The sequence below is a fragment of the Littorina saxatilis genome, linkage group LG10 (genome assembly GCF_037325665.1).
Source record: "Littorina saxatilis isolate snail1 linkage group LG10, US_GU_Lsax_2.0, whole genome shotgun sequence".
NCBI lineage: Eukaryota > Metazoa > Mollusca > Gastropoda > Littorinimorpha > Littorinidae > Littorina > Littorina saxatilis.
Genome location: NC_090254.1, coordinates 12,350,320 through 12,361,817, shown reverse-complemented (window position 1 = coordinate 12,361,817; position 11,498 = coordinate 12,350,320). Strand labels below are relative to the sequence as shown.

General features: G+C 43.6%; 1 protein-coding gene across 1 annotated transcript; it reads right to left on the bottom strand.

Annotated features, from left to right (window-relative positions):
• Positions 1 to 7,653: 7,653 nt before the first annotated feature.
• Positions 7,654 to 10,557, bottom strand: LOC138979159 (piggyBac transposable element-derived protein 4-like). Its single transcript, XM_070351969.1, has 2 exons — positions 8,360 to 10,557; positions 7,654 to 8,157 (listed from the first exon to the last, which is right to left on the bottom strand). The coding sequence occupies exons 1-2, from the start codon at positions 9,986 to 9,988 to the stop codon at positions 7,654 to 7,656; spliced, it is 2,133 nt and encodes a 710-aa protein (XP_070208070.1). The 5' UTR covers positions 9,989 to 10,557.
• Positions 10,558 to 11,498: the final 941 nt, after the last annotated feature.

The following is an 11,498-nucleotide window of genomic DNA, read 5'->3' as shown; positions in this document are numbered from 1 at the left end:
AGATAAAGATAAATTTGCAGATGTCTAAGGCCGCGAGGCCTATATCTGATCTTTTTACCAGTACTATTGACTATCCTAACTTTGAGATGGCCTAGTGTAACGATCTTTTGATCGTGCTTTCTTGATCTAGATATAGTACGCCAACAGGTCCCAAACTTGGGAATATTCTGTGACTGTGACTGAAAAAGGCGCGCTTTCCAAGTTCTCTTGAGACTTTCTTGTACAATTTGTGTCCTCTACATTCTTTTGCTGAACGTGCAACTACAGCGGTAAGGCTAGGTGGGAGCACAGGCGGAAGGTATCGTCCACTGGACTACTACTATCACAGAAAGACTACAAGGTCTGTCACTCACCTTCGAGTCTTCTGTGTTCTTGGAGTCGCTTCCTGGGGAAAAATATTGTTCAAGACGGTTTGCCTCTTCCTACAGTCGGTGTAAGGTCAAATAAATACAGTTGAATGATTGTTTGAACTATTATACATGTGCCTTTAGTTTTCAGCTTCCGTCCGCTGCAGGTTGTTATTATCCATCATTTGGACGAATCTTCGTTCGCGAGCCGCTCCCGCAGTGGGGCACTGCGGTTATGAAATTAAAGGCCCCTCCTGTTTTTGGAACCGCAGGAGCTTTCTAGATTGCTGTTAGGTAGATTTTTGGTTCCTCTTTCCTGTCATGCTCTCTTTTTCTTCATGAATTCTTTTCTTTTTTCTGCCTTCTTGCTCATTCACCTGTATTTTTTCCAAAAATCTCTTCTCTTGCCGCTTGTCTCGCGATTCATGTATAGTTTAATCTGTTAGTGTTCTGATGTAAGTCCAGCAGTAGATAGGTTAAGCCTATTTTAACATACTGGAAACTGGTAATCTTCCAGTAGGTATTAATTTAGTTTTACTAAAGCCTGCTGGGACACAAGTAATGGGTTAGTGCATTTGTAAACAGGAATCGCTTGACAAGTGGCCCCTTTCATCCCCCCCTTCCTCGTCCTGATATGGCTCTGCGTAGTCGGCTGGACGTTAAGCAACAAATAAACAAACAAAAAATAAACAAATTGCGAGCCGCTAATCCACTTGGGGACAAATCATGTATCCGCACCGAATATGCATGCATACCAGCGCTCATTGGTCTAAAACATATGTAAATATTGTGCAGCAAAGGGAAGCTGCCCACGGGAAAATAATCATCGAATATTCGCAACTTTCATCCTGCTTCACGTTTGGACAATAAAGTGACATTCATTTACATGTTCATGTGGAACAAGATTGATTTATTATCCGGTTGCAGGGAAATTTGGGTTGCTTTCTCCAAGTTGAAAGCTACAGTGGTACCTGTGATGTGTGGCCCTCTGATGAAAGGACACCTCCCTTAAAAGGACACATTCTGGGGTCCCTTTGTCTATTAAATATTATCTCTACCAAAATATACCTGTCATGACAGGCCACCTGCAATGAAGGGACATGTTTAGCTGGTTCCTGACTGGGTGGCCGAGTGGTAACGCACTTGCGAGAGGTTGCGAGTTCGACCCTGGGTCAGGGCGTTAGCAATTTTCTCCCTCCTTTCCTAACCTAGGTGGTGGGTTCAAGTGCTAGTCTTTCGGATGAGACGAAAAACCGAGGTCCCTTCGTGTACACTACATTGGGGTGTGCACGTTAAAGATCCCACGATTGACAAAAGGGTCTTTCCCGGCAAAATTGTATAGGCATAGATAAAAATGTCCACCAAAATACCCGTATGACTTGGAATAATAGGCCGTGAAAAGTAGGATATGCGCCGAAATGGCTGCGATCTGCTGGCCGATGTGAATGCGTGATGTATTGTGTAAAAAAATTCCATCTCACACGGCATAAATAAATCCCTGCCCCTTGAATATGTGCGCAATATAAATTGCATAAAAAAAAAAAATCCCTGCGCTTAGAACTGTACCCACGGAATACGCGCGATATAAGCCTCATATTGATTGATTGATTGATGTGTGTCTCTTGTTGAGTTTGAGTGAGAGTGAGCACACAGATGTTTCATCCATTGCCAATAACTCACCTTGCCGCTTTCAATAGAAAGCAACGGCAGGTCACCCTACACATCAATGTAGGAATACGAACAAGACCTTCAACTTTGCAATTACCCGGACGTTTTTTTGCGTTTTAACAGCATTTATATCGACTACAGCGAGGTTTGCCATGTGCGTTATCCCAACCGGAAGCGCGAGCATTTCCGATCCGAATGTTTAGGCTTATGGGATACCGCGTACAAAGTACCGAGCGCCCGCGAAGGTTACATACGGCGTATGAATACTTCGGTAATTACAAACTGCGATGACTTTTGCGGGCAGCGTAGCTACGGAACGCAGTACGCTTGAACGCTGATAGAACTGAAAGAGGTTGTATCGAAGAATAACAACAATAAACCGCGCCCGCTTGGAAAGAAAACCAAACACTCATATATATATTTAAAATTGTTTTGCGAGTACAGTGTAATCAGTTTAACTTTATTGAGTGATCGGTTGTGCGATGGTTCAAGCAGTCGACGCAAGGGAAGACTTTTACACATTCAAACTTCTCAAATTCCCATGACATGTCGATCTCGGGACGAGTTTAAAGATTTCGTCATAAGCGTGAGTAAATTACAGACATTATGCATGCTTGGGAATCCAAAAAGTGCTCGTTATAAGCATAAATTCGTTACAAAGAATTCGTTTCAAGCATTTTTTAAGCATGAAGAAAGAGGTATTCAGTTGGGAACTTAAAACTATTTCGTTATAAGTCAAAATTCGTAACTACCGTGTTCGTTTTAGGTGGGTTCGACTGTATGTAAGATAAACAGAATACTACATGGCTTGCTGTGTCGTACCAGATTTACACTCGTTGCTTTTTCAAATAGTGAACAGCTCGCTTTCGCTCGCAGTTCAATATTTAAAAAAACAAACTCGTGTAAATCTGGTACGACACAGCAAGCCATGTAGTATTCTCTATGAACAATATTTTTCCCCAAGAAACGACTCCAAGAACACAGAAGACTTGAAGGTGAGTGTCTTTCTGTGATAGTAGTAGTCCAGTGGACGATACCTTCCACCTGTGGTGGGAGTCTGGGACTCCGGGGAGACATTCAACCAATATTAATTACTTTTGCTAAATTGTCTAGCTGCATGCGGTACCCGGTAGATAACTAAACTGAGCAAAAATATTATTGCACCTATTTTCGTACCCCCACTAAAACATTCATTCCCGTGTCATTTTTGACTCACATGCAAAGCAAAAGTGAGTCTATGTACTCACCCGAGTCGTCCGGACGTCCGTCCGGAAAACTTTAACGTTGAATATTTCTTGGACATTTTCTCTGAAGTTTTTGAGATTGAATACCTCACCTACATATGATATATAGGGCAAAGTAAGCCCCATCTTTTAATACCAGTTTGGTTTACCTTGCTTCAAGGTCAAGGTCACAGGAGCTCTTCAAAGTTGGATTGTATACATATTTTGAAGTGACCTTGACCCTGAACTATGGAAGATAACTGTTTCAAACTTAAAAATTATGTGGGGCACATGTTATGCTTTCATCATGAGACACATTTGGTCACATATGATCAAGGTCAAGGTCACTTTGACCCTTATGAAATGTGACCAAAATAAGGTAGTGAACCACTAAAAGTGACCATATCTCATGGTAGAAAGAGCCAATAAGCACCATTGTACTTCCTATGTCTTGAATTAACAGCTTTGTGTTGCATGACCTTGGATGACCTTGACCGTGGGTCAAGGTCACATGTATTTTGGTAGGAAAAATGTGTAAAGCAGTTCTTAGTGTATGATGTCATTGCTAGGTTTAGTTACCCTAAAGGTCGAGGTCAAGCATGTGAGTCGTATGGGCTTTGCCCTTCTTGTATTCAATTGTTTTATGCCATTAAAAGCCCTGCACTTGGCTACCTGGCACACTTTTTGGATCAAAGATTTCCGTTATCACGGTGTGTCAACTGATTCCGTTCATCCACAGGATGTTTCCGTTAATCCACAGGATGTTTCCGTTCATACGGCCTCATTTCCGTCACTTGCTTGGGGAAAAACGTTGTGGTAAGTCGTGTGGGCAGCGCGCTTGTGTGATATTGAAAGAAAAAGGTACTTAGGTAGGGAAATGGTTGGGCTATATATGTAAGATAAGTACCAAGGTGGTAGTAATCCTAATAATAACACACGCGGGCCGAACGTGGCAAAGTTGCCTGATTTTTTTTACATTTTCTTGTTTTTCTCGCTCTGTTAACAAATCTGACCCCTGATTTGCACATGATCACCAAAGCCATTGCCTGTTACGACATTTCGCTTGAACAGAAGTTTATAGAAACCCATGGCTTTTGTACAATCACTTGTCTTTTGAAAACATGCAGATTCCATTCATACACCATGTTTCCGTTCGTACAAAAGTGCATGTTTCTGTTCGTACGAAAAGCGTTTCCGTTCATACACATTCGTTAGATCAGAGTGAAAAAGGCCCCCACTACAAGTTCTGTGTATTCCAATCGTCTTCAAATAGCACAAAGTACGCATGCGTGTGATATTGGACCTATGTGAACCATAAGATGAATTGAAATTGCATAAAACAGTTTCGTGTCCGTTCGTACTGAGGGAAAATGTGTCCGTTCGTACACTTTTCAGTAATGATTGTGTTCGGTATGGAGCATTCTGGGTGTTTTAATAAGAACAAAGTCAGTCCTTTTTCACATTTAGTCAAGTGTTGACTAAATGTTTGAACATAGAGGGGGACTCGAAAGGAGGGTCGTGGTGTGTGTGTGTGTCTGTGTGTGTGTGGAGCGATTCAGAGAAAACTACAGGTCCAATCTGCATGAAACTTTACATGAGGGGTTTTGGGTATGATATCCCCAGCATTTTTTTTAACATTTTTCTTTTTATAAATGTCTTTGATGACGTCATATCCGACTTTTTGTAAAAAGTTGAGGCCGCATTGTCACACCCTCATTTTTTTTAAAACTTTAACCAAGGTATCACGCGGGTTAGGGGGAAGAATTTACCTGATGCTCCCCAGCATGTCGTAAGAGGCGACTAACGGATTCTGTTTCTCCTTTTACCCTTGTTAAGTGTTTCTTGTATAGAATATAGTCAATGTTTGTAAATATTTTAGTCAAGCAGTATGTAAGAAATGTTAAGTCCTTTGTACTGGAAACTTGCATTCTCCCAGTAAGGTCATTTATTGTACTACGTTGCAAGCCCCTGGAGCAATTTTTTGATTAGTGCTTTTGTGAACAAGAAACAATTAACAAGTGGCTCTATCCCATCTCCCCCCTTTCCCCGTCGCGATATAACCTTGAATGGTTGAAAACGACAAATAAAGAAATCTCCCAAAAGCTTGTTTGTTCTAAAATTTAAAGTCAGGAGAGGCCACCTAAACCCTCCCTAAAATGCTAAAATTCATTTTCGGGCGGCCCTTCCAAAATGTTCAGTCCTGGCAACATTTTCTGCTCCCACCCATGCTATCAGCATGGGTCTGACCCTCACTTTCGGTAAGGGATTAATTTCTCAGAGTCAACTTTGTGCGCTGTGTGCTTGTAATATGCAGTCAATGAAGATGTACTATGTTTGCAGTTCAGTTGGGGTATGGTTGTATTGTGCCACTTCAAGACAATATAATTATACCAACATAACTATTATTATTAACTACACTGGTGTTGTCTTTTATTTTCAGTTCTGCATCATGCACATGTTACACTTGCTACCCTGTGACTGAACTCCTGTACCAGAACCTCGGACACTGGTGCGACGTCGACTGTAGATGACAACACTGCCGGTATGTGGGACTCCGTAGAGATGCAAGACTGAAACTGTCGGTGAGCAAAGCATCTTTACCCAGACTTTTCCTATAGCTGCTTCAACACTATAGCTGCTGAACACTGGGAGTGCGATGTGTCCCAATAAAATCACCATAGTTTTAAATCCACGCAAATAATTAATTTACAACTGTCATCTTTACTCACTTGCCTTTTTTGACAGGAAAAGATGCACAGTTTGGAGTTGCAGAAAAAGGCATGAAGTTATTTAGTACTCTGATTTGGTACGTTACCTGATAATGTAGCCTGTAGATCTAACTGATCAGACAGGAGGAGAAATACTTCCACATTTCCGATGTTCAGTGCTCAGTACACTTGAAATGATCAGAAAAAGCATGTCTAGCACTGCTGTCTTCGAGGGGTTGATCTTCATGCGATTCTGGCGCGTTGTCACCAAAAACGTTAAAAACACGGATATCATCATGATCAAAAAGGCCTCTCTATAAATGCCAGGTCTAGGGGCCAGAAACGCTGCATCTAAAGTCGGTATTAACCTCAACACAATCACCATCTTGTCCCATAGTGATTTCTGTTGGCAAAGAACATGTTCCTAACTCAGAAGATCTTTTTGTCGTCTTCCAGTGTTAAATTCAGATCTACCCTGGAAAATGTGACGACATCAGTCTTAACCCTTACAGTGCTAGATATAATTATTGTTGCTCTCAGAAATCATGGTTAAAACAAAGAATAATTAGCCGCCACTACCTGTGTTCTGTTTTAAGGCTCTTATATGCTTATTAGTAACACTAGATAGGTAAACCTATACATTTTTGGAAAGTAGAGATAATGTAGAATGTGATAAAAATAAACAAGTCGCGTAAGGCGAAAATACAATATTTAGTCAAGTAGCTGCCCTTTTTCAGCAAGACCGTATACTCGTAGCATCGTCAGTCCACCGCTCATGGCAAAGGCAGTGAAATTGACAAGAAGAGCGGGGTAGTAGTTGCGCTAAGAAGGATAGCACGCTTTTCTGTACCTCTCTTTGTTTTAACTTTCTGAGCGTGTTTTTAATCCAAACATATCATATCTATATGTTTTTGGAATCAGGAACCGACAAGGAATAAGATGAAAGTGTTTTTAAATTGATTTCGAAAAAAAAAATTTGATAATAATTTTTATATATTTAATTTTCAGAGCTTGTTTTTAATCCGAATATAACATATTTATATGTTTTTGGAATCAGCAAATGATGGAGAATAAGATAAACGTAAATTTGGATCGTTTTATAAATTTTTATTTTTTTTTACAATTTTCCGATTTTTAATGACCAAAGTCATAAATTAATTTTTAAGCCACCAAGCTGAAATGCAATACCGAACCCCGGGCTTCGTCGAAGATTACTTGACCAAAATTTGAACCAATTTGGTTGAAAAATGAGGGCGTGACAGTGCCACCTCAACTTTCACGAAAAGCCGGATATGACGTCATCAAAGACATTTATCAAAAAAATGAAAAAAACGTTCGGGGATTTCATACCCAGGAACTCTCATGTCAAATTTCATAAAGATCGGTCCAGTAGTTTAGTCTGAATCGCTCTACACACACACACAGACACACACACAGACACACGCACATACACCATACCCTCGTTTCGATTCCCCCTCGATGTTAAAATATTTAGTCAAAACTTGACTAAATATAAAAAGAGACTGTACCAGGTATGTAACTGGAGATATCCCACAAAATGTATCCAACAAGCTCCACAAACAGGTAATCCAAAAAGTCTACCACAGTATTTGAAAGGCATGGTCTGTCTGTCACAGTGTCAAAATCACTCAAAAATGGCACAAAACTGTAGATAAGTATCCTGTTGTTGCTGCTGAAGGCACAAGCCTAGTTCCTGGGTCGCTTGTGGTGTGCAGCAAAGCAGCCTGGGCAGAGCCCCACATCACAACCAGGGCACTCCCAGCCAGAGCGAACACAAGTGCCATGTCCAGTCACACAGTTCCTTTTCCTCCCAACTGGAAGCTTGACCAGGGCATGTCCTTCAAGGGGGTGAGCAGGAACAGCTTGAGGGGCTGCTGCAACCAGCTGGGGTTGGGGGTTGTCTCTGGCAGCCCTGATCTCAGCAGCTGTACGCCTCCTGCGCACAACTTTCTGTGGTGGGTAGTAGTTACTAGCCAGGCTCTCCACCACAGACACCATAAACAGGTACCTGGACAGTACAGGGGCATCAGAGGTATTCATCTTGTAGAGCAGGTAGCTGTTTAAGATTGCCCTGCCAAACCGAGAGAAAACCGGCACGGTTGGCCTAGTGGTAAGGCGTCCGCCCCGTGATCGGGAGGTCGTGGGTTCGAACCCCGACCGGGTCATACCTAAGACTTTAAAATTGGCAATCTAGTGGCTGCTCCGCCTGGCGTCTGGCATTATGGGGTTAGTGCTAGGACTGGTTGGTCCGGTGTCAGAATAATGTGACTGGGTGAGACATGAAGCCTGTGCTGCGACTTCTGTCTTGTGTGTGGCGCACGTTATATGTCAAAGCAGCACCGCCCTGATATGGCCCTTCGTGGTCGGCTGGGCGTTAAGCAAATAAACAAACAAACAGAGAGAATGCCACCTTTGTTGTCCACTTCATGGTCCTCCTCTCCGCCAGGTACATGTAGAGTTGGGCGTCACCCAGGTCCACTCCTCCCATGGCCCTGTTGTAGAGAAGAACAGTGTTTGACTTCTGGACCCTGTTGCCCCTCCTGTTCTGGTGTTCAGAGTAGCCAGTTGTGGCAGCAGTTGACAGCAGAACAGGCTTTCTATTGCCATCCTTGTATGCCACACACAGCAGCGGTCCTTTCCTTCGCTCGGACACTTCCCCGTTCCTCAGCCTTCTGGTGATGCAGTCTCGAGGAAGGCCTCTTCTGTGTGTCCTCACTGTGCCAGTAGCAGTGGTTTGCTGAACATGCAGAGTTTGGAACAGCAGTGGTGAGGAGAAATAATTGTCAAGGCAAAGGTGGTAGCCTTTGTTTAGAAAGCCAGAGTCCCGCATCAGCCGCATGACGAGGGCATATGTGGCGCCGTGTACATTTTCTGGATCTCTTGGGTTATGTGCACCCTTGCAAACCTCAAACCTGCACAAATATCCGTTGGTACTATCGAATAGGCACCACAGCTTGATCCCAAAGAGGGCATGCCGTTTGTTTGGCATGAACATGCGAAGGTGAGGGGTCTTTCCCTTGTATCCAATCATGTTCTCGTCGATGGATATGTCCCAATGAGGCTGATAGTAGTGAAGAAATTTCTCACGAAAGTGGTCTATCACTGGCTGGATCTTGTACAGCTTGTAGTTGGGATGGTTTTGATCTGGCATGTTGTTGTTGTCTGCAAAATGGAGGAACTTGAGCAGAAGCTGGAAGCGGTCTCGGGAGAAGTGCTTGATGAACCAAGGTGACCTGTGGGGGAAAGAAAAGTCATTAGTGACACAACCAAGGGAAGCAAGGTGATCTTTCACAATCACAGCGATCCCACCCCCGCGCTTGGCAGTGGGACCAACCTGACGCGGAAACGAGAAGAGCTTGTATCCTGGAGGGGTTAGGTCTGCACATTTGCTCTCGTCCCCTGACTCACGGAGCCAGGTCTCTGTTATGAACATAATGTCAACATCATGGTCGACGATGAAGTCAGTGATAGCAGTACGTTTCCGGGACTGTCCAACAGACTTGGCATTGAACTGACAAAGACACAACTGATTTGGTTGGTCCGTGCGTTGAAGGGGAATCACGATCAAGTTGTCAAGATGAGTACACGCACGATGGGGGAAAGGGGAAGAATCTAACACAAACGATGCAGTCGCAGAAACAAGTCCAAGGTCACAAGAATCAGGCCTATGTTGTGAATGTTTGCGACCTGCTCTGTAAGGCCGTTTTTTCTTGCACTTGGGGCTGGAGCAGCAAGTTGTGTTGTTGTGGATACCCAAGGCACGGAGGCGTTGGCACACGGCAGGGCACAGCCCAAATTGTCTCTGCTGTAAGCAACCGAGGCGGGCGGGCGAGACACAGAAACACAGCGAAGCAAGGAAAGACAAGTGATGTGCTGTCCCGCACGTGCGGGCGACGAGCCGTTGAACTGAACACATTGCCACAGCACGAAGAAGTAGGTCAAAAGAGTAAAACGAGTCATAAGTCCATGATCCATGATCAGATTTTGAAAGAAAAAGACACCAAAATGACGATGGCACCATGACGAATCCACATGCACACTTTCACAACAACACTGGCACTAGAAGACATACGAATCGTACAAATTATCCGGAGTGGTTCCCTCAAGCCAACCTGGGCGAGCAGAACACAACTCACATTTACCTTTATAGTTCACCTCACACTTGTCCAAGTGGTCCACGAGCCAGGCCGCATACTCCTCTGGCTTTTCCTGAAACAGCTTCTGCCCCGTAGACTCGCACACCTGGCAGTAGGTACACATGACATGGGCATCAACACAGAGTCCAGTAAGTAAGTCCACAGCACACTCAACTCCAATGTGCGAAGAGTGTCCACGAGTAAGCCAGGTGCCATCATAGCTCACAATAATGTCCAGGGTGTCATCGACACCAAGAGTAGTGCCACAGTATCTTGCATGAACTTCTCGAACATATGCAACAGTCTCACTGAACACATGCTTCCGGAATTTCTCCAGTTGTGTGAATAGTTGGCTGGCATGAGTATGAAAGGTCTTGTGGTGAAGTCCAGCTAAATCCATGTTTTCACAGAAATTTCTGAATGTGGTGGCTCCCAGTCCACAAGCAAGTGAGGAATACACTGCCTGTCTGTTCATGTCGAACACTTTTGTCTTGGATTTAAATTTTGTCGCTAGATACTGTTCATACAACACAGGCTCTTCGCACGAAGAACAGTTCACCTGGGCAAATAATGCCAAGCCACTTGTTGGCCTGGAGTCTGTGCAAAGAGACAAGCACTTGTTTTTACACTGTGGACAGCACAGACTTGCAACCATACTGTCTACTTCGGCAAAGTCTACAACACCCCTCCGGGTTTTTACCAGGGTTTCAGCAGCAGCAGATGACTTAGTGTCAACTCCACCGGTTGAAAACGACATTAAACACCAAATAAAGAAAGAAACTCCACCGGACACAAACCTATCATACGATTCTTTCTTGAACTCACTTCTTGTCTTCGTGCCGAGAATGTTTTCTGTCGAAGGAATCGACGCGGAAAATGTAGCACTAGCTAAACCGGCACTAATTCTGTCACGTCAGTCAGCACAGAAGCTGATTGCGCTGATTTCTTCGCCTTCCTTTGATTCTTCACTTGATCTGTCCTCTTTTTCTTAGATTTTGGGGCTCCTCTGGTTGTTGATGGCTTGGTGCGAACCATTTTTGCACAGGAGCGTGTACTTTCACTGCTTGTAAACAAGCGCCATTGTTGTACCACGTGACCTCGGTTGAACGAATCAAGTTCACATCGTACGTTCACATCGTACGTCATATAAGGAAGCTGGCGTAGATTGAACTACATTTAAAATGTTCCGTTAGAGCCGAAGTAGTCCGGAAAATAACGAAACAACGGTCACATGCAAACAGGGGAGGCTCTGTAGCATGCAACGTCATGCAGTGTTTGCCTTGTCGTCTGCTAAAATTTGCTGATCAAGGTGAAAATCGGCAATAATAAGGCAAGTTCAAGACAAATGAACGCAATCAGGCGAGGGTTGGTTTATTGAATTTATTTTGAGTACAC